The sequence below is a fragment of the Xyrauchen texanus genome, chromosome 19 (genome assembly GCF_025860055.1).
Source record: "Xyrauchen texanus isolate HMW12.3.18 chromosome 19, RBS_HiC_50CHRs, whole genome shotgun sequence".
Taxonomy (NCBI): Eukaryota; Metazoa; Chordata; class Actinopteri; order Cypriniformes; family Catostomidae; genus Xyrauchen; species Xyrauchen texanus.
This window is the reverse complement of record NC_068294.1, coordinates 28,673,169-28,696,588: the sequence shown is the minus strand read 5'-3', so window position 1 is coordinate 28,696,588 and position 23,420 is coordinate 28,673,169. Positions and strand designations below refer to the sequence as shown.

Below are 23,420 nucleotides of genomic sequence, written 5' to 3'. Positions count from 1 at the left end.
CTTGCTGTGAGGTATCTGAATGCCAATTAAAAGTGCATGTGACATCAGGAACAATCAAGGACTTATGGCCAGCCCTGTCCTTGCATCAGCTTGTACAATTTGTACACACTCCCTTTACATAAAACTACAATGAAAAATAAAACTGCTTATGGTAGCTAGGTTTACAAAATCTACATATTACATAACATGAAATCGGAAGCCAATATAAAACCATCAGTTAAATTGTGAAATTTTTAGAATGCATTTACCTATAAATATTTGGAATATTGAAATTAAGAACCCTAATGAAGCATGTTTGTGAATTCCTTTTAAAAAGAGATGTGATTAAATAACTTACTGTACAACAGTGAGTGGGGAAGCGTTTGCTGATAAGTGGGTGGAAAGTTTTGAGGGAGAGTTAATATACTTTCCATACATTTGAATGGGAACCCACATGCCACGTCGATTTAAAAAAAGCATATATATATATATATATATATATATATATATATATATATATATATATATATATATATATAAAACAGTTGACTGGTGTTGGATTAGTACCACACACACTGTCTATTGCTGTATATGAGGAGTGGTTTAAAAGACCGTACCAATGCAGCATTAGATTAACCATCAGATGAAATCAGCCGGGAATGGGAAAATATATATATATATATATATATATATATATATATATATATATATATATATATATATATATATATATATATATATATATATATATATAAATATAAAAATAAACAAAAAGATAGAAATCAAATTAGCCACCCACCCTATAAAATCAGCACTGGTTGCCATTAGGGTTAAGTGAAATTTGCTGCAGTACCTATCATATAGTTTCATACCATTTATACCTTACAATAAACTTCTAGCAAATTAAACACCTCCACATAAAACCCTGTGTAAATTACACCATTAATCATTTCCACCATGACAGCTCAGACTGAAGCCATCTGTAGTGTACACTCTTGTCCAACTGGTCCTCCTATTAGTTCATAATACGTCTACAGATAACATAGCAACTTTACCATAGTCTACATCATGCAGGAATAATTTTTATAGACAATTTTTAAAATGTCTATCCACATGATGGATCATTGTTCATTCTTTCTTCCTTTGAGGAGGCCTTTTCATCAACGGCTCAACTTTCATATCAAACAGACCTTCCCAAACCAAAGCTCCTTCCTTCATGACACACAATTAAGTCATTAGTGAAGACTATATTCTCAAGTGGGATGTGATGAGAAGGGGCTGTGAAACTTGCTTGGAAACAAAGACATAAATAAAAAAAATAAAAATAAAACCTGCCAAATACAAATGATTTACTCCCTGACAAACTATATCAAACCTATCAGCTGAACAACTGTTTCTGACCCATGTCTAGGAGCCCGTGCCTCTCTGATTTAATTCATTAGGCAGCACTGTTTGCACTTATGTTCTTGTTGTTCACAGCCCTTATTTGCAAACGAAAACTTTTCCGAATGTAAGGCATCATGTGGTTTTTCTCTACCTCAATAACATCCAAGAACTAATATACAGTATGATCTGCAGCTAACTGAAGCATCCAAGCACACATACACTCCAACCACACACTCAAAAAGTCTGTCTAAAAAGTCTGAATACTTCATACAGCTTTGCTTAAATCAGTTTAAACATGTTATATAGATTAATTATTTACCTTAGGAAAAGCGCTCCGATTCACACACAGATGATCTATACAAACACACATCCATTCACACTGTCTGACCTACTTTCAAACAAATGGCAGTCGCTCATTTAGAGCCTTGACCGAAAATAACAATCATGAGGAACTGTTGATTCTGAACACTACAAACACAGAGAAATAAAACCCTGCTAAAAGATTTAACAAAAATGAAGTGTATTGCTGTGTGGAAACGTATAGCTGTACAAAAATGAAGTCCATTCTTATAAAAACAAACAAAAAACACTGAAGGGAAGTTATATGAATATTAATAACTTGAGTGTCTTTCCCAGATGGCAGGCAGACGGTGATCCTGAAAGCAGTCTCTGTAATGTCCTATGGCAGTTTTCTGCTCTTTTAATTTCGTGCAAACACTTATCCTCTTCATTGCTCGACTAGTTTTATCTAGTGTGGGGGGTGAGCAGGACCAGCAGGAGTGCTGCCACAACCAGTGCCATGCTGCAGGGTGTCAACCGGGAACCACTAGAGGGTTCCCCACCATTTTGAGGCTTCTTGATGCGTGGTTTTACAGGTGTTGGTGTGGAGAAGTAGATATCAATGTCTTTTTCGCAAGACGGCGAGTCGCAGCCACTTCCACTTTCCTCTCCGCTGCCGGCATCCTCTGAAGAGACAGGAAAAGAAAGATTATAGTTAGAGCTTGTATGATGGTGATCTAATTTACACCTGGTATTAACATCCATTTCAGCTGATCTAATTACATGTGGACAGCGCTAAATGCAGGTGTAAACGAGGTCCAAAATGTTTTGTGATTGATCGCTTCAAAAGAAAATAACCATACACATTTGGAAAAGCCCATTTTGTATATACTGCATACACATGCACGCACAAGCACAAGACTTCACAGAACTTCTTTGCCTGAAAAGTTATGTTTGCTATGTGTTGATGCAAAAGTGTAACATTTCTGTGCCACTAGTGCCACCAAGCAGAATTGTAAAAAAAAAATCCCCTACAACCCCTATTAAGAGTATTACACACAAACTACATAAAAAGAAATATGAAGAATCTGTTGCCTCATACCATTGACAAATGAGATGTCGGTGCCAGTGTAGGCCGCCTTCAGCCAGCTGGTCATTTCTTTCAAGACTGCAATCTGCCGCCGAATCACCATGTCTGGTTTAGTGATGTCAACTTCCACATCAGGATTAGACACCTGATTAGCTAAGCCATTGCCCATGACAACAGATTCATACCTGCACATGAAAAAAGAAAGGAAACATTGAGTGGCCAGTCTGTGTTGGCAACGTAGCAGGTTAGCTAGTCAAATGATTACGTTTGCACTAAAATTGCCTTTTTTCATGGTAACTGTGAGAAAATAGTATTGTTAATAATTCATTTTTCACTGATAAGAAAAAAAGTTTTTCAAATATGTGAAAGGTCTACCATCAGTTTTCTCGAACAAAACTGTACATTGCGATTCATTTTTGAAACATTTTTATCGACAAAAGTTTCAAGAGTATCTAGATATAAATGTTTGCTTTTATCATTAATTCCTAAATGGAACGGAGGAATTGTATCTCACCTGCTTTTGGCTGTGCCATTCCAGCACTCTTCACCCGGGGAAACCCTATCTCCTTCACACACAGTGTCCGGCAGGGTGGACCAAAACTTCTTGGCATGCTTCAGTTTCTTTTTAGCATCCGTCAACTAAGAAATAAGCATACAGAATGTTACAGAGGTTTCATTCCAATCTGCTAGAATCAAACAAAGCTACATGTTTCAAAAGAAAGAGTTAGGCAGGAGTATAAGAGGGTGATAAGTGGGCAATATGTGCTTACTAATCGGTCCAGGCTGGTGCCAGCTGCAGTGGTGGGTCTGGCATCAGGGCTGTAGGGGCGGAATCGACCAGGGAACCCTGAGTCTCTAGGAGAACGCCGGGTGCGGAAGGCACTGTTGAGTTTGGGCTGCCCACAACCTTGGAACACCTGAAAAGCACAAATAGCTATAAATATACTGTATATTGACCATTCTACAGCATTGCCTACTCATCAGGTAATAAAACACATTACACAGACCTTTCCATTCTTTTGGGATTACTGGATAAGGATTTTTAAAATGAACTCAAATTCAGACCAATTGTCTAACGAATCATTGAGACCAATTTGTGAAACAGTTTGAACGATTCATTGAAATTACCAGACTCAAAAGAATAATTCACTAATAAATCAGACATAACAATGGTTTGTGAGCAGGTTTTACTCTACACAATATCTAGTCAGTGAAATTTTGTAGAACAAAGCATAAGTAGACATGCAATTCTCAGGAATCAACATATCAGTGCGCAGCACATTACAAACACAAATGCCATTTTGAAGAGAACTTAAAAACACACGAGTCACTGACCTTCTGCGAGACCTGTATGCTGTTCTCTTGCATGTTCATGATGGCATCTGAAATCTTCACGTCTATGGGATCCATGACTGATTCGAAGTTAAAGGGCCCCTCCAGTCTCTCAGCAAGACCATTCATGGCATCTAAAATCCAAAATCAATTCATTAATGAAGGGAGGCCAATCAATACAAGTGAGGACAGAAATGTTCTCAATACCACACTTTCAAATAAACTATTCATGATGCTATTCATATCTCTGCCACTAGAGGCCAGCATACAGTTGTTCATCAAGACAGCTTACAAGCAACTGCAGCCTGTTGTGCAAACAGCTTGTTAAACAGTCAGAGGCCTGAACAAAGCTCCCCAATTAACGTTCCCCCGAAAGCTAACAGGCAGGGTGAGCAAAGCCAGTCCGAGAGTCCTGCGAGCCAGGAACAGTTTGTGAAAGCGCATGAGAATGTGTGACAGGACCTGAGACCAAGTGGCCTGTTGAGTCACAAAAGGCTAAAACACTTCATGAAAAACGCACAAGGGAAAAACAGAGCATTTCCCCAGCATTCACTTCTAATCTAACTCCGTTCCAATTCTGCTTTCAGCTGAGGTTTCATGTTCATGGTTTTGGCCATGAGCAAGTGAATAATCACAGAGGTAATTTGTTACAGAAAAATTGCAGCCATGTCAATGCGACCCATTCATTTTTAATCTGTACTTATTAGGCTCTGTATATAACAGACTTGTGCTTAGTGTGGGACATTTTTTCCATTACATATAATAACGGGTTCAGTAATAAATCTATTATTTCAGACATTTAAAACCCATAAAGACCACTGGCAACAAAAGTGCCGAAGCTCTACCACTCTTTTTACATCTGTAAATATTTTTGGGTGACTACAGATGATTTAAAAACAACTGCCATACAAGTAGACAACCTTAGGAAGAGATTTTGACAACTTGCGGGATAAGGAGTCATGGTAGTGTTTAATTTATGCTGTCTGTAAATAAACCTGGGAACTTTGGAGACCAATGAGCAAAATCTATTATCTCAATCATTGCAAGGATTTCATAGGAGTTTCAATAAAGAGATCTGTGCAATATCTCTGTAGAGTATGTGAAAGATTGTACAAATAACTGTAAGACATCTCTAGGCACAAATAAAAGCAATAAAGGGTTAAAGACTCTCTTACCCAGGAAGTTATTCCATTCTGTGTCCAGGTCCGCCTGATTGGCCAGGCAGCCACGCATTACGTTGAGACAGTAGTTCTTACAGGGCTTCAGTGCCACCTGGCCAGTACAGTACGGGCAGTATAACATCTTCATAGCTGCTCGCACACAGCTTGGTGAAGCGCTCACCTGAAAATGAGAGATTTAAATTTAAATTAATTACATTTTTAATTTACATTTTCAATTTAAATTAAAAAGTGAATTGAGAGAAAGAGAGAGACGATTGTTATTGAAAAGAGTCAGCAAAACAGAGGGCATTTTTGTCTATCTATATAAAAATACAGAGTCTGTTGTCTGTTTTATTCAAATACTTAAATTGTATCAATTAATTGAAATACATTCTTAATCTGAACAGCTATGGATGTTATTTGTAACACTGAATCAACATCAAATACAAAAGTAGCTGTATATAATGTAAAAGATATAACAATTAGGGTGGGTTATTGATCAAGATTTGATATCTAAATCAATTCATATGTGTATATTTAAGTTATAATGTCCCTTTGCTTACATATGAAAGAATATCTCTCCCAGCTTATGCTGTTAATTATACAGTGGAACTTCTAACTAGGTAAGAAAATTAAGAAAATATTAATTTGACTAATTATATTTTATTAGTTTTTCATCGTTTTGGTCACATTTGAGCTTTTTACAATTTACAAATCCATGTATTCAATAAATAAATATAACTTTTATTGCATATATGAAATTTTGTTACATGTTTATTGTAATTGCATAATCTGTAATATTTACGAGTACAGTGGTGGCCAAAAATATTGGAACCCATGGTAAATATGAGCAAAGAAGGCTGTGGAAAAAAAACCCTGCATGGTTTATCCTTTTGATCTTTCATTTAAAAAAATTCACAAAAATCTAACCTTTAATTGAAGTAAAATATAGAAAGAGGGGAAATATCTAATTATTAAATAATTAGCACCCCTAGAAATGATTGTGAGTAAAATATATCTGAAGTTTATTCCCATTTATATTTAAAATTCTTTAGTGCACCTGGGTGACTAGGAACATGAAATTGTTCAGCCATGACTTCCTGTTATACAGGAGTATAAATATGAGGTAACACACAGGCCTAATTCCCTTAATCATCAATCACAGTGGGATAGACTAAAGAATATAGTTCTGATGTGTGGGAAAAGTTTGTTGAGCTTCACAAATAGAGAAGTGGCTATAAGAAAATAGCCAAAGCATTGAAAATGTCAATTTCCACAATCAGGGCAAAGATTAACATGTTCCAATCAACTGGAGATCTTAAGAATCGGCCTGAAAGAGGACTTGTGTATATATTGGCTCCACGCACAGTGAGGAGGATGTTCAACTGGCCAAAGAATCTCCAAGGATCACAGCTGGAGAACTGCAGAAATTTGTTGGGTCTTGGGGTCAGAAAGTATCATAAAAAATATCAGACATCACTTACATCACCACAAGTTGTTTGGGAGGGTTTCAAGAAAAAAGCCTCTGCTCTCATCCAACAACAAAATCAAGTGTCTTCAGTTTGTCAGACACTACTGGAACTCCAAATGCGATGAGTTCTATGGTCAGATGAAACAAAAAAAATAGCTTTTTGGCAGCAAACACCACAGATGGGTTTGGCTCATAGAGATGATGATGCCCACGGTTAAATGTGGTGCTGGATCTATATTGTTGTGGGGCTGTTTTTCTGCCAGAGGTCCTGGACATCTTGTTTGGATACATGGCATCATTGACTCTATAAAATACCTACAGATAAAAAAAAATCAGAACTGGGCTGCCTCTGCTAAAAAGCTTACAATGGGCACTGGTTGGATCTTCATTGATCAAAATCAACACAAAATTGGTTCACTGACCACAAAATCAAGGTTCTGCCATGACCAACCCAGTTCCATCACCTGAACCCCAGAAAAATTGCGGGTGAAACTGAATAGGAGAGTCAACCAACATGGACCTCTGAATCTGAAGGATCCTGTAGAGATTCTGTATGGAGGATAGGTCTCAGAACCCTTGCCAGGTGTTCTCCAACCTCATTAGGCATTATAAGAGAAGACTCAGAACTGTTATCTTGGCAAAGGGAGGTTAAAGTATTGAATAAAACAGTGCCAATAATTATGGCCAATGTGTTTTGGAGAAAAATATTTATTTAATAATGAGATATTTCCCATCTCAGTTGTTTTACTTCAATTACAGGTTCGATTTTTGTGATTTCTATGCCACCACGAGGACTTAGAGCGCATTGGGAATTGGGCATTCCAAATCGGGGAAAAAACACTGTGGATTACCTTTTGCCCCAAATATCTGGGGTATTTTTGTCAATTTGTAGTATTCTTGTCCCAAGCCCTGGTTAACTTCTGATCCTGCTACACACACTGAGAAGCCTTGACCTCTGATCTTTGAATGCTGATAGATAAGTTCATATGGGTTTAAACAGGTGTCTACCTTCACATACCGATAAACCCCACTGAAAGCTTGTACTTTTGATCTGTTTTGTCCCTGATCTGGCTCAAAGCAACAAGCTAACTTAACCTCTCATTTCAACCCCAAAAATCCCCAGAAGCCTCTCACCATGGATACTTTGCCCACCACCTCAGGCATGAGTGCCAGGCCACGGGTGAACGTGCGGACCGCGATGAATGAGCGGGTCAGCTGTAGGCGGAGTTTGCGCGGAACATCGCCGAAGGGCTTGAGCTGCTCCATGTGCCTGCTGACACACTCCATGTATGATTCAGTAAACTCGTACTGAACGTTGACCAATTGGAACATGCGCTCCAGAAGCTCTGCCCAGAATTCTGCCAGCATGTCGTCCAGGTTGACGGCGCTGCTCCCGTGGGAATAGTAGCGGCGTAGCTCGTGGAAGAAATGCTTGAATAGCTCCGCGTTCTTCACATACATCAAGCCATAAGTCCGCACGAACATGTCGTGTAGGGATTTCTCAGCATTGTTCAACAGCTCTCTAAAGAACTCTGTGAGGAGAAGGAACAATAATGAGTTGGTTAGTTTTAAATAGTTAAGGTTTTTTGCAAGTAATTCAGATTTTTTTTATTGTCCTACCAACATTTTCATTGACCACTTCATTTTTTTTTTTTAAATGAAAAACAATTGTTGAGCCCAGAAAGGTGCTATGGGTTGTGCAAGTGAGCATTCCAAATGTGTAATCTACTGAATGTTCTGATAAGCTTTGCGGAAGAAAATGTTATGCTTGATTTTAGAAATATTTGCACATTACAACATTTCCAAAAAATTCATATGTAAAATAATTTGCAAAAGAGTAATCTCTACAAATAAGACATAAGATGTCTCTATATCTTATCTATATCTATAAAAGAATGTGTACTAACTGGCCATGAATATAACATATGAATTTGAGTACATTCAGAACATGGAACATAGTATGCTCGCCTAAAAAACTAATAAAACACATGGACTGTCAACTTTAACATATTAAAATAAATTTTTTATTAACACTGGAACTTGAGCTAGCAGTACGTCCATTACTTTGTCACTGCAATGACACTCAAGAGTGAGTGACTTAATGCTCCACAGAGCCCTCTGCCTGACTTGTCCTTTCTGGCTGGTAAACCAACCACAACTGCCAGGGAGACCAGAAAAGCAAACAGTTATTATCTAAACAGATTAATGCATATTCCATTTAAATCAACACAAGTTTTTTTTTCATTTTACATTCCAGGGAAATAACTTTTGAGTTTAAAGAGAAAGAGCTTTAAGCACAGAAAGCATCAAGAGAAAGCGAGAAAAGGAGATGGCAGAAAAGGATGAAGGGCAGCTTGCTGTTTAAATAGGTAACATCTTGCCCATCGAGACGGTTGAGGCGGACCGCCATCAATGGTATTTTCCTGTTGTCACATTCCATTTGCTTTTCTTTCTCTCTGCGCCATCCTTCAGAAGGCTTTTCAATAGGATTACTGAATAATGTCAACCTGTACCCCCCACCCCCCGAAACCCCTCTCTCACAGGCTCTCTCTCCTGCTTTCAGTTCATCAGCGCCTTCTGAAGGCTCTCTTCACTGGAGACAGGGAACAATAACCTACTTCATCCTGTGGAATGTCAGCCCCCCTCCCTCCCAGCCTCCCCAAATAATCCAGCCACTCTCTCCCATGAAACTCTCTCCCTGGCCGGCAAACCATACTTTCTTAATCTGAACAAAATGAGAATTCCAAAGAAATGTTTCACCTCTCTCCCGTGCTCACACACGCTCTACACAAAACGCGCCATTTGTTTTTCGCCTTTGTATCACCTCTCTCTTCTCACAAAACCCTCCTGCCCCACAACACAGATGTCCTGTGCATAATGAGTGAGACTTTGAAGTGTTAAGTGGTCATGAATGTGAAAGCGGCGTCTGATGCTCTCGTAAAATAGCTTTCACTACCATAGGCTTCATTAACACAAACAAGACACCTCAGGTTTATAAGCAAACAAAACACACAAACGGAGTCACAGTGCTGCTGTAAATTTCAAACACTCAAGCTCTGTTCCAAATGCTAGTAAGCTACCCAAGTACCATCTGCCTACATAGGCAACTGCCTTTTAAGGTAGCATCCTAATATCACAAGTCCCGTTAACTGCACCTTTAAGCAGCTTGGAAAATTCCCGAAAATTATGTCAAACCTTTAGACAATTAGCTTCTGATAGGAGGCGTACTTTTGGATGTATTTTAAGGTCTACCTTCAAACTCAGTGCCTCTTTGCTTGACATCATGGGAAAATCCAACGAAATCAGCCAAGACATAAAAAATATTGTGTGCTTCAACTTTGGGAGCAATTTTCAAATGCCTGAAGACACCACGTTCATCTGTTCAAACAATAGTATGCAAGTATAAAAACCATGACTATACAGCCATCATACCGCTCAGGAAGGAGACGCATTCTATCTCCAAGGTATGAATGTAGTTTTGTGTGAAATGTGCAAATCAATCCCAGGATGACAGCAAATGACCTTGTGAAAATGCTGGAGGAAACAGGTAGACGAGTATCTATATCCACAGTAAAACAAATCTTATATCGACATAACCTGAAAGGCTGCCCAGAAAGGAAGAAGCCAATGCTCCAAATCTGCCATAAAAATGCCAGAATACAGTATGCAAGTGCACATGCGGACAAAGATCTTACTTTTTGGAGAAATGTCCTCTAGTCTAATGGAAGAAAATAGAACTATTTGGCAATAATGACCATCGTTATGTTTGGAGAAAAGGGTGAGGCTTGAAGCCGAAGAACACCATCCAACCATGAAGCATGGGGGGTGGGAGCTTTGTTGGGATGCTTTGGTGCAGGAGGGACTGGTGCACTTCACAAAATAGATGGCTGCATGAGAAATATTATTATATTGAAGCAAAATCTCAAAACATCAGCCATGAAGTTAAAGCTCGGTCGCAAATGGGTCTTCCAAATGGACAATGACCCCAAGGATACCTCCAAAGTTGTGGCAATAAAGGACAATAAAGTCAAGGTATTGGAGTTGCCATGACAAAGCCCTGACCTAAATCAAATAGAAAGTTTGTGGACAGAACAAAAAAGCGTGTGCAATCGAGGAGGCCTACAATCCTGACTCAGTTACACCAGTTTTATCTGGAAGAATGGGCTAAAATTCCAGCAACTTATTGTGATTAGCTTGTAGAAGGTTACCCAAAATGTTTGACCCAGGTTAAACAATTTAAAGGCAATGCTACCAAATACTAACAAAGTGTAGATAAATAAAGTAGTGATCCTAACTGACCTAAAGACAGGGAATGTTTTCTATGATTATTGTCAGGAATTGTGAAAAACTGAGTTTAAATGTATTTAAAGAGGTGAGAGTGTTTGAAAGAGAATGACACAGGGGAATGCGAGTGTGTTTGGGGGCTTTTCTAAATGCCCCCATCCTGCTGTGTAACCACGGATACCGGAAACACCCCAGCCCTTGCATTTAGCTCCCCTCCCATGAGTGGCCCTCGGCCACTGGCCCCACACAGGGAGAGAGATAGAAGGCACCCAGCTCCACGCTCCATTGATAGAGATTAAACCTTAAGGGCCACTGCACCCGCCTCTCCAGAAATTCTGAGGAATGCCAGAGCTGGCACAAGTTTAAAGTCAGGGAATAGAGCAATGGGGGGAGGACAAGACGTGGAGAAAGCAACAGAGGATGAGGAGAAGAGAATTTTCCAAGTTTGCATGTCAGTGTGCCATTACCAAAGAAATATGAATTTACATGAGCCACTTGTCAGAAAACCACTTCAAGGAAACAAGTTAAATCAAATGTCAAGTGAAATGAATTTCTGTAGATTTTGGAAGGGTTTTGAGACTTGCTAAAGTGAACATGCATCAAGGCATGACATTTTAGGAACGACTGGAGGCAATAATTATACCTCAACTAAACGCAAGGATCTTCATAATTTTTTAAATGTTAAAATACTTTTTCCTATCCCAGTTAAATATGCATTGACAACTGGAAGTAATCCAGTGGTAGGCTGATGTCCCCCAAAAGTAGTCAGTATGTTTACAAGTTCGATTTCAGTTGGACTAAAACAATTTAAGTCATGGCAACTCTCGGAAAGTTTTAGCATGTTAATGTGGGAATATTGATAGGATATTGCTCCTGGCGGACAAGATCTGCTATGCTGCTTACGAGTAAGTAGGGAGACTTGCTAGTGCTAGAATATACACAGATATGCGGAGTTAAGCATGTGGGCATGCTGCTGCTGCAGAACAGGAAGACGTAAATACTCTTCAAGAAAGGCCGATATTAGCCTTTCACCTATATATCTGCGTATGTTTTACTGATTTGCGCAGATATGAAACCTTTTTTTCAGAAAATATAATGCAGAAAACAATGCTTTAGAATTCGTGTCATTACATAGTTTGTCCAGCAGAGCGCACTCCAACTCCATTGTTTAAAGAGCTGACTCTGAACTGAAGGTGGCTCTGCAGACAGGGCGGAGTTAAGCGGTGCAGAGTTGAGCGGTGTCTTCGTGGTAAGTTGCTAGTTACTAGTTTGTAAAATACATACTAGAAAGTTAATAGACAATGGCCCCATCATTTTCCCTTTTCAATATAACTAATATAACGCTATCCCTGTCCCTGACAACCATGTCACTCATGTCTGTTTGCTGTTAGCCATGTCAACTATAGTTTGTCAGTGCAGTGAGTAATGGAACATATTGAAAGGTAAACATCTGAGCATCTGACACTGAGGATTGTGTCTGTTGAGTGTTGATTTCACGCCACGCTGAACGTAGTTGGTGAGACGCAATGCTGGTCCATCTTGTACTCTCCGTTACAACGAGCTTATAGCTAACTAGCTAACCACATAACTACTATTATTGCTTGTCAGCTGAGTGGAAGCTAATGTGTAAACATGTATTCACCAATCTGTTTTGTTAAGGATTCACATTTTGGTACTCCTTCAACTGAACAATTCCAGTCATTTCATTTATAAAATATAATATTTAGAAGTCTGGTTTTCCACCAGTGAATGTTTCCGCTAAACTTGTATAGCAGGATACGGTGCAACAACGCTGCCGCTATTTTTCTTTTGTCTTGGCAGGTGTAAATGCTTCTTGATTTACAACCTGACAATAATTGACTGGCAGTATTAAAATAGTCAGCATTTGACTGATACTAAACAGTATCAGTGTGTTCAGACCAGAGGCGGAAAGAGCTTCAAAATTCGCTCTGGCTGCCCTGCCAAAAATGCTATTGAAAATTGGTGGACGCTCTGATGTATTTCAAATAGGCGGCAACGTTTGTTGCTTGGTTTTGTGAACTATATTTAAAGGGGCCACAAAACATCCAGACATGTTGACTGGTATCTTTTTGACAACATATCACAAGTAGCGTATATCCTCATGAAATATTTTTATATATTATTATATAATATTATATAAACCATAATATCCACTTCATCAACTCACCTGGCACACTAACAATTTCAGACACCTTTTTTCCGCATTGTTTTCTTATTTTATTTATATACCTGTAAGCAAACAGGGACAGATCAAATATTACGGGAAAACCCGCCACGGCAATAATCAGTTTCTCCACCATTTTGTCTTTGGAACTAATGTTTGGTGGGAACCAAAGGTTACACTGTTGTGTTCTCTAGACTCTGCTAGAGCGGAGCACTTCTATATTCCAATAGGTTGCCGCCGAACAACGTCAAAATTCATTACCATAATGTTGGCTGCACTTGAACTTTCCTCCGACAGCCACACTGCCCAAGACTCGCCGCGCCGCTTCTCGCCGCCGAGAGACGCTGGCTGTCATAGAAAATGAATGACTTCCGGTCGATTTGACGCTCTCGACACCTCTGGTCTGAAAGCACCACAATACTGATGTTTATTTAGCTATGTATTTTATTTTTATATATATTCTTCATTTTAATGGTCAGCATTTGACTGATACGAAACATAAAGTTCTGATATTTTTCAAGCTATTGTATTTTTATTTATTCTTTATTTTCTCAGCGTTCATTTCAAGAATTTGTTGACAACGTATAATAATAATGTAAAATATTCTTTGATAAAAATATTGGTTTAAAAAGCAGCCTTCCGAGTACCTTTGCATAGGTGCAAAATCGGTGAACAATCCAAATAGAAAAGGTCTGTTTTCATTCCAGCTCAAAAATTAACTATATCGGCCACCATATTGGTAATTGGTAAATTTCCCCCCTCTAAAATCGGTATCAGTCTCAAAAATCCCATATCGGTCGTGTAGCAGATCCAGACAGGTGGAGCTAGGGAGGTTGAGGGTTTCAGAGAATACACGTAGCATTCTGCAGTGAAACCGGCTTACTTGCAAACGTAAATGCTATGCAGAAAGAGTATGCCAAGTTGATTGGCTACTGGATTGTACGTCAAAGTAGCTATCAGTTTACACCATGTGAGATGATTGGCTTGACATATCATGTTAGCGAGCTGATTGGCTAACAGACAAGTTCAAAATAACCAAACAGCTTGCACCATTTAGAGTTTCATGCCTGAACGTTGTCATTTATTTCAATTTAAGCAACACAAAAGGAACAATGCAATACTCTAAGCATAAACAATTAAAGTATTTATCTATACATTTCAGTATTGAATGAATTAAGTATATTTAAAACTAAGTAATCAACTGGTAGGTTAATTTCCCCGAGAAGTAACTGTCACCACGTTTACACGCACTATAAATGTTCAATTTCAGTCAGACTAAAACAATAATTCCTCTTTTAAAATTTTCATGTAAATTGTACTAGTCCGATTTTTGCGAAGTCAAACTAACAGACCTGGAAAATGTAAGTGTAGCTCAGCTTCGCCCAACATGTACATTAATCAGACCACAACTGGCCTCGGCGTTATTTGCATGTTCCAAAAGACAGGTGACGTGTGAAGATTGCACATTGTGCCATGTATACTTGGACAGACAGATGAAAACTAGCTCGACTACACAAAAATCTGCTAAAGCTCGATAATAACTCTAGAGCGTTAAAACATGTTTCTTAAACATCCAAAGGAGGGAAAAATTCCACACTCTCCATTTATTGTCCCGCTCTCAATGCTAGCTTATTCCTCCACTCATCCTCCTTTCCTTACTCCTCTTTATCCCAGGCAGTATTTGTTCCCCATTTGTGCCAATTAGTTGGTCAGCTTCTTTCTTTCCCTGTGGGATTTTAAACCCCCCATGCTGAGGATTTAGTAGGGGGTTAATCCTGAATCTCATGGTACTGTCAAGGCTCCTCCAGACAGGGTCATCTAGACCCAGACCGGACATATAGCCCTTTTCCACAGAAATTGTAATGGTTCTTGTGCTGAGCCTGTGCTCCGCTGTTCACGTCCGGGGCAATTTGGAGCATATCGCTTTTCCACTGAACTGAGGGGTGAATGGTGAAATAACGGGTTACTGTCTACAAAGTATTCACAGTGCTTCACTTTTTCCACATTTTGCTATGTTACAGCCTTATTCCAAAATGGATTAAACTCATTATTTTCCTCAAAATTCTACAAACAATACCCCATAATGACAATGTGAAAGAAGTTTGTTTGAAATCTTTGCAAATTTATTAAAAATAAAAAAATAAAATCACATGTACATAAGTATTCACAGCCTTTGCCATGACACTCAAAATTGAGCTCCGATGAATCCTGTTTCCACTGATCATCCTTGAGATGTTTCTACAACTTGATTGGAGTCCACCTGTGGTAAATTCAGTTGATTGGACACACCTGTCTATATAAGGTCCCACAGTTAACAGTGCATGTCAGAGCACAAACCATGCCATGAAGTCCAAGGAATTGCCTGTAGACCTCCGAAACAGGATTGTATCGAGGTACAGATCTGGGGAAGGGTAGAGAAGGTACCCTTCCTGCAGCATTGAAGGTCCCAATGTCCATCCGTAAATGGAAGTCTGGAACTACCAGGACTCTTCCTAGAGCCGGCCGCCCGGCCAAACTGAGTGATCGGGGGAGAAGGGCCTTAGTCAGGGAGGTGACCAAGAACCCGATGGTCACTCTGACAGAGCTCCAGCATTTCTCTGTGGAGAGAGGAGAACCTTCCAGAAGAACAACCATCTCTGCAGCACTCCATCAATCATGCCTGTTTGGTAGAGTGGCCAGACGGGAGCCACTCCTCCGTAAAAGGCACATGACAGCCCGTCTGGAGTTTGCCAAAAGGCACCTGAAGGACTCTCAGGCCATGAGAAACAAAATTCTCTGGTCTGATGAAACAAAGATTGGCCAGCATCATGTCTGGAGGAAACCAGGCACCACAGATCACCTGGCCAATATATCCCAACAGTGAAGCATGGTGGTGGCAGCATCAACTACCAGGACTACAGAGACATCCTTGATGAAAACCTGCTCCAGAGCGCTCTGGACTGGGGCGAAGGTTCATCTTCCAGCAGGACAATGACCCTAAGCACACAGCCAAGATAACAAAGGAGTGGCTACGGGACAACTCTGTGAATGTCCTTGAGTGGCCCAGCCAGAGCCCAGACTGTAACATAACAAAATGTGGAAAAAGTGAAGCGCTGTGAATACTTTCCGGATGCACTGTACGTGGTAATTTCACATGACTACCTCAAACATAAACAAACATGGTATGTCACAGTGTGTTTGTATACAGCTTTTACTCTTGTTTTTGAGGACATATTTAAACATACAGATTAATGCAATCCATCAGTATTACATTCCTCAAGATCTACGCTAAGGATGACAGGTAATGTAATTACATTATATTGTATGAACTACGGCTTAACTTGCCAAGTTCTGTAAACTGTTACAGTGGAATCATTATTAACATTGGTGTAGCAGATGGTGTATTTGGATTTTTGCCATAGCATATATAATATTATTGATTGAGAATCCCGCCATTTTACTTAACAGATAGCCGTGATCTTCCAAAGTTAGTGAGTAGCTGGTCAAAAATCCCCTTACATAACAAAACAATGCACAAAATAAGAAGACAAAAGTAAAAAGCAAACAAAGTTGGCAATTATAATAACTTCATTATCAGCTGTGTTTCTCTGTTTATCACAAGTATGGCTGGGTATCGTTCAAAAATGTTCAATATCGATACCGATATCGTGACTTCTAAACCGGTTCCTAAAGTATACTTTTTGATACTTTCGATAAAAAAAAATATTTTTTTAAACTCAGCAGGAATACCTCGAACACCAGTATTACCGCTGGTTGGACGCTAGGTGGTACTATGGGATAATATTCGGTAAACACGGTTAGGGTTAAGCCTACACAATAAAGCAAGACACCTTGATTTCAAACTTTGAACATGATCTTTTATTTATTTTAACTAAAAGTTCAAATTAAACTGGAATCCTCCTTCACGATATATATCCAATTTCATCGCAAACCTCTGGGCTGAGGGATTAGTGAATATTCTTGCTTTATTGATTTTGCATTGAAAATTTAATAATTAATTAAAAAAATGAACAACTTAAATCAAATACATTTCTAAATTCAAATTGCATTCCAAACGAAAGAAAAAAACAAATAAAATAAAACGAGCCAAATATTGTCATGACATGGTCAAAGGCATCAGCTATTGGCGTTCACTCTGACCATCATTGATCCAGAGATCATCGTCTGTTTGCTCAAACTGAATGTGCATTTCTCTCTATAAATTAGTAAAAAATGATATTTTAAAGGTTCATTATTACGGTTTAGTATTTCTCTGTAATGTAGACCAGTGTTAGCAATGTTACTGATAACATTCTTTCTCAGCCCTGGAACTCAATTTTTTTTAATACTAGTGTTTTTCCTTGATGCCTAAACACAGCCAATCACTAGCACTTTTAGATTTGGGCACATCTAGCATGCTACATGCTCATCACTGACATTGAAGAGATTAACCCCTTAAGTATCGAAATTTGGTACCGAACGACAATACATTTTTCGATACTCTATTGTTTAGAGGCAATTCGGTCGGTGCCTAAAATTTATCGAACTCGATACCCAGCTAATCACAAGTGTTACTGGCTGAATTCAGTGCCCTATTTAGTTAGCAGACTGGTCTGTGTCTGAGTCCAAAAGATAATTACTTCCTTCAATGTCGCTTATGCTTATGTCCTTCTTATGGTCCCTGTACTCCCTTAAGTGTTTTTCAGTTTGTATATGATTTGGTCAATTGTCCGATTGAAGGTGGCATGCCTTCGTGCTCTATCTTCATTTTTGTAGGGAATTTTTTTAACTTTGCGATCTTTCTAGTTTATCTCGGATCTTCGTAAATACCATATCGCACACAGCACACGTTTCATGGTGTTACCCGAACACATTTGATGTCTGATAATTTTATGGGAATATCATTTTATTGTTGTTATAGATCAAAGTAGTACTCCTTGCTTCAGACGGTAGCTACTGTGGTTGTTTGGGAAAACATTACAATTGTGACGAAACATTATCCCACCCTCCGTACTCTGACTTAATCGGTTCCAGTGTAGAGACCAGCAAGCTTTTGGGGCCGGTGCTGAGCCAGGTTTTCGGCCCCAGAATTGCCTTTTTTTGTGGTGGAAATGTGGGGAAAAGTTTGAGAATTTGCACTAGGCCAGGAACCCGCACCCAAAGCATGTCAGTGGAAATGGGCTAACACAGGGAGGAAAAAACACACCAAGCCCCAGAGATAAACTATTTTTGGTAGCCAACTTAATTGCCCATGACTCCAACCTTGAGGCTTTCAAAGCATAGGCTGCTTTCAATGATTACCCCCCTAACACACACCCAAACTTGCTTGTGTTCATGTTCATTTAATCTTAATGACATCTAGTTGCTGTGTTGATAGCAAACATATTTTACTGCATTTCCTGCTGAACAAGTTGTGTTGCCATTTAGTCTTCATTACCATCATTCTACAACTTCTATAAATATATTCACTTCTACATCTTTCAGGCCTGCTTGCACAGTGGAAATGTCTGCTGTGTTTTTGTGCCCAACTTGTCTTAAGCAATAAAATGTTTATCACGATGGCCAACTCACTGACTATTCGGCCAACAACTATTTGATCAGTGATGTCAACTAATTTATAATAGTTTTTTTTGTTTTTATAATTTTAGTGCTTGTTCTTTAATTAGCGTGCAGTCCTTAAGCTATTAGAAATACACATTCAGACAGACATCTTTTGCTGTTGTATCCTGTCTTGATATTTATTGAGGATCCTGCCACAAGTGGGGCATTTTTAAGACACCATGTGGAGTTAAATACAGTTCAACTTTTAGAAAACACTAAAAGTAAACACAATTCTGCTCCATTCCATTACACATCATCTAACATTTTTTTGAACGTGTCTTATGCAAACTAGGGATGCACCAATTGACCAGTCACCGATCTGTCTTAAATCTGTGATCAACTGATCATGCCTAGATTTTATCACACACAAAATCACACATACACAGGCTTGGGGAGTCACTAAAAACTTGTAACGTCATTACTTAAGGGGACATTTTTTTTATAAATGGAATCCATTACAGTTACATAAAAACAATGTAATCAGAGAATACATTTTGTAAAAATTAGGATTACTATCAGGATTTTTATCTATAAAAAAAAAGATACAAAAAAATCCTCCTGACATAAAATTACAGAACACTGCTTGCTTTAGAGTGGTACTGATATGATCATTTGCAAGCTCAACTTTTCTTCTGGTTATCTCTTGTGAGTCAGAAGCACCACTCACTGATGCATACCATTAAAACCTGTCTCACATCACCTGTGCTCTCAAAGCAAACGAGGTCAAGCCATTAAAAGGGCCATTTCATCCAGATGGCCACCAAGGAAAATGCATTATTTGTGAAAATTTTGACATTCTTTTATTTGACTTGTACTGTGCCATGAATTGCAGATAATTGACAGTATGGCACAAAAGAACATTCCATATCGAAGCGGAGAAACATTCACGCTATCTGGCAAATGGCCCGTATTACTGTATAAAGTGCACTTATGTCTCATTTCCATCATAACTTTTGCTAAAACTCAGATGTTGTTATCTGAAATGCTTGCGATTGGATATAACTTTACACTGATAAGGTTAGCAAGTGATTTTATTAACCTAAAATCATGTTCACACATATAATGTTTATGTCTTGTTTTTATTTAGTTTGAAACCGAGAGTTGTGTTTATTGACTGGCCCCATTCACTTCCACTGTCATTTCCTTACTGTAACAGCTGTTTATATATATATATATATATATATTTTTTTTATTTTTATTTTTTTTAAATAAACGAGAGATGAGTGAAATTTTATTTTTGCGGTAATCAACATTATGCCAAAAATGCAGTCAATTGAGCTTAACTTGCACTGAACATGGAACATACCTTTAACTACAATGTTGACTAGTCATTGAGGCAACCCACTGGCTAGTACATTTTGAAAATATAGTTTTGCACATCCCTTCTTTCTTATGTGGCGAAAAACCACTTCTAAACTTTTAAAGAGACCCAAGCATCTCATTTACACCTTAGACATTTCTAAGGAGAATAAAATACTTGTGAATAAATAAAAGAATGTATTCAGAGTGTCTTTGTTTGAAAGTATAAAAGCTACTGGTATTTTAAAGCAGTTTAGCTCATTAAGTCACATGCCAGGGTCTAGTGCACTTTTTACGCAGACTAGCGATTCAGAGCGTATTCCCACGGTAAGAGTTCAAAAGACCAGAGAACCTGGAGCTTGAGGAGAAATGAAAGGAATAACAGAATGATGGCAGAGAGAAAGGGGGGAGAACAGGGACAAAAGGCAAAAGAGAAAAAGAGCAGGGGAGGAGGCGGGAGCGATCTGGCCACCGACGCATTCCGACACGTCACATTCCTGCTCACATCTGGCTGCAATACACACCAACCCTGTTACCATTAACTCCCTGAAGTCTCACTTTCTTTTTACATTCACTCACACACACACACAAACACCCAATCCTGAGAACGACCTCATCGTTAACATTCACTCTAATTAATGTCCCCTGCAACCAATCACCTCTATGACTCTTCCCTTCCACCCCACAAAAACTCACATCATCAGATGTTACATGTACATCATTCAAGAGTATGAATCAAACAATGCTGAACATCACATCTCTCACTTTTGCAGAACTTGCCAGAAAACTGACTTTGTTGAGTCCATTTAAAACCACTTGGCCCTTCTGCCAGAAGAAAAAAAGCTCAAGCCACATGAGAGTTAACATTAGTCTAATTTTGAAATAACTGTGGCCAAATGTGGATGGATGATGAATTACCTAGGAGCTACAGGATGGAGGGAGATGTGCCATAAGCACTTAATTTATTCTTCCTTCTCTGGACCATCATTCGTCTATTCACCAGCTCACAGTTTCATCTCATAGGCTATGGTTTGTTACAGTCCTGGCTTGTTTTTACTAGGGATTGATCACGATGTCTGACTAGTCATCCAACGAACGGCTACGTCTCAGGTTGACTGGTCTATCTAGATTTGTTTTGAAACGGCTATTATATCTAAAAAAAAAAGTTCACTGTGCTTTGGGCTATTAGATAAAAGTAGTTTTTTTTAATACTCTATGTTTTTAAGATGCTGCATAAAATTAAAAATAGTTAAACTTTCAAAAATCATTGAGATCCCTGAATTCTGTTGCACTCCGTCTAGCTGTTTTTGAACGCAAGAACGCATCATATGTAAACACCTCCCAAAAATCATGTCCAAACTTGAAAAACAGTGTAATAATACAGGGTCTCCTTAAGACAAACTATACACGGTTTCCTTAAAGTCATATTACAGGTATAATACAAGAAAAGTTCAATTGACAGCATTTGCGGCATAATGTTGAGACACAAAAATCATTTTCTTACAAATAAATAAATAAACAAACAATCTGGGTTACAGTGAAGCACATACAATGGAAGTGAATGGGGCCAATTCATAGAGGGTTTGAAGTCAGAAATGTGTAGCTTCTAATTGTATAAAAGCACTTCCTCACTTGCCTCACTATAACAAAGATTTTTGCCTGCATTAAAGATAAAGAGCCATTTAGCCCTGATGAACTCAAGATACAACACTAAAGCTGGACGAATCCATATGCATGTGACCAGGTTCCTATAGCTTATCTCAATTTTCTCTGTTTGACACACTTTTATGAAATTACACCAAGGGAAAGGAACACATAAAACATGCATTGTAAACCATGCCATGTGATAGCTGGCGTAGTGCATCTGCTGGGTTTTCCCCTCCTGAATGAGTCAGCAGAGTCGATGCATGTTCCCATGCATCCCTCAGCCCTGCACTGGGGAAACCAGATCCTTCTCTCCCTGCCTGATATTCACTGCCACATGCACTGCAGAGAGGAAACCTGGCTTCTCTCTCTCTCTGTGTGTGTGGGTGGTCTGTCTGCAAGCCTGAGAGTATGTATGTGTGTGTGTTGCAGATGACTGTGGGATATTGAGGGACAGGTGGAGAGATGGATGTATAGACTGTGGGTCTCTAGAGGCAGTGTGTTGGCAGGTGGGGGTGTCTGTCAAACAAACAGCCTTCTGCGATTGAGACTATAGCAGTGCAGTGGATCTGATAAAGGAATAGTTCACCCAAAAATTCTGTCATTATTTACTGACCCTTATGTCATTCCAAAACTAAATGCAGTTCTTTTTTTGTTTAACCCAAAAAGAGAATAATTATTTCTACACTAAGGGATGGCAAGGTCCTAAAAGGACATAAAAGCACTATAAAAGTATTTAGACTTGTCCACTATATTCCAAGTCATATGAAGCTATATGATTACGGCTGGGCAATATATGTAATATTAATGATATTATCGCTTTTTATTACACGGCTCTCTGAATGCTCGATTCTGAGTAGTCATTGGCTTCATCAAGCGGTCTGATATTTCTGAGTAACAACTGCACATCCACGTATCAGACTGGTCATCAGAGTATTACGAGCCATCTTTCCTGCTTCTTAGATCACTGTGCGAACACTATAAGTAAGCTAATAAAATAATTTAAACTCAAATCAATGTTTCATGTCTACTTATTTATTTGGCAAGTAGTCTTGTAATATGCAAGATAATGAGAAGTCAGATATTCATTATTTACAAAATAAACACCAACAGAAGAGGCAAACCGGAGGTGGAATTCAGCTGTTCAGCTAATTATTTCTTCACATATTTATAATTTAAATGCAAATCAACATTTTAAGTCCATGCATTTACTTATTTGTTTAGGAGCTGTGTAATAAGCAGGATAACGTACAGTCAGCCGATTGTTATCACAGGGCTCAGGATGAACACTTGATCATACATTTAACATATGAACATGAAAATATGACAGAAATGTATGGCTACTGTATGAAAGAAACCCACAAAATAATAATAGTAATAACGCAGTATCCTATTATAATAAACTTGACTGGGAATTAATAAATAATATTCAAATGGGGTTCCAAAATATAAGAGTAAAGTTTTAGTTCTTGCAATGCAAACCCTGTTCATTCACACACAAAACATTTTTTTTTTTTTTAGGAAAAACAGCTGTTTGGATGAAATGATCGTTCCTCAGATTTAAAATCACATATTTCTGAGCAAATGCAAAATTGTCAATGGGTTACATTTTTTTTGGAAATAATTTCTGTAGCCATGCTCTTCATACAATAGTTTAACTGATGAGCAGATTGCAATGCAAGCAGTGACGCAAGGTTAAATGCCAATGACATCAAATGCCACTGGTTTTTA

General features: G+C 38.6%; 1 protein-coding gene across 1 annotated transcript in view; it reads right to left on the bottom strand.

Annotated features, from left to right (window-relative positions):
• Positions 1-736: 736 nt before the first annotated feature.
• LOC127659840 (glypican-6-like) overlaps positions 737-23,420 on the bottom strand; it is a 59,328-nt gene continuing 36,644 nt past the window's right edge. Inside the window, exons 3-9 of the mRNA XM_052149793.1 lie at positions 7,832-8,229; positions 5,242-5,407; positions 4,070-4,200; positions 3,505-3,651; positions 3,249-3,373; positions 2,747-2,919; positions 737-2,330 (exon numbers count right to left, since the gene is read on the bottom strand). Of these exons, the coding sequence (XP_052005753.1) occupies positions 2,110-2,330; positions 2,747-2,919; positions 3,249-3,373; positions 3,505-3,651; positions 4,070-4,200; positions 5,242-5,407; positions 7,832-8,229 (1,361 nt within the window). The 3' untranslated portion in view covers positions 737-2,109. The remainder of the gene's footprint in view (positions 2,331-2,746; positions 2,920-3,248; positions 3,374-3,504; positions 3,652-4,069; positions 4,201-5,241; positions 5,408-7,831; positions 8,230-23,420) is intronic.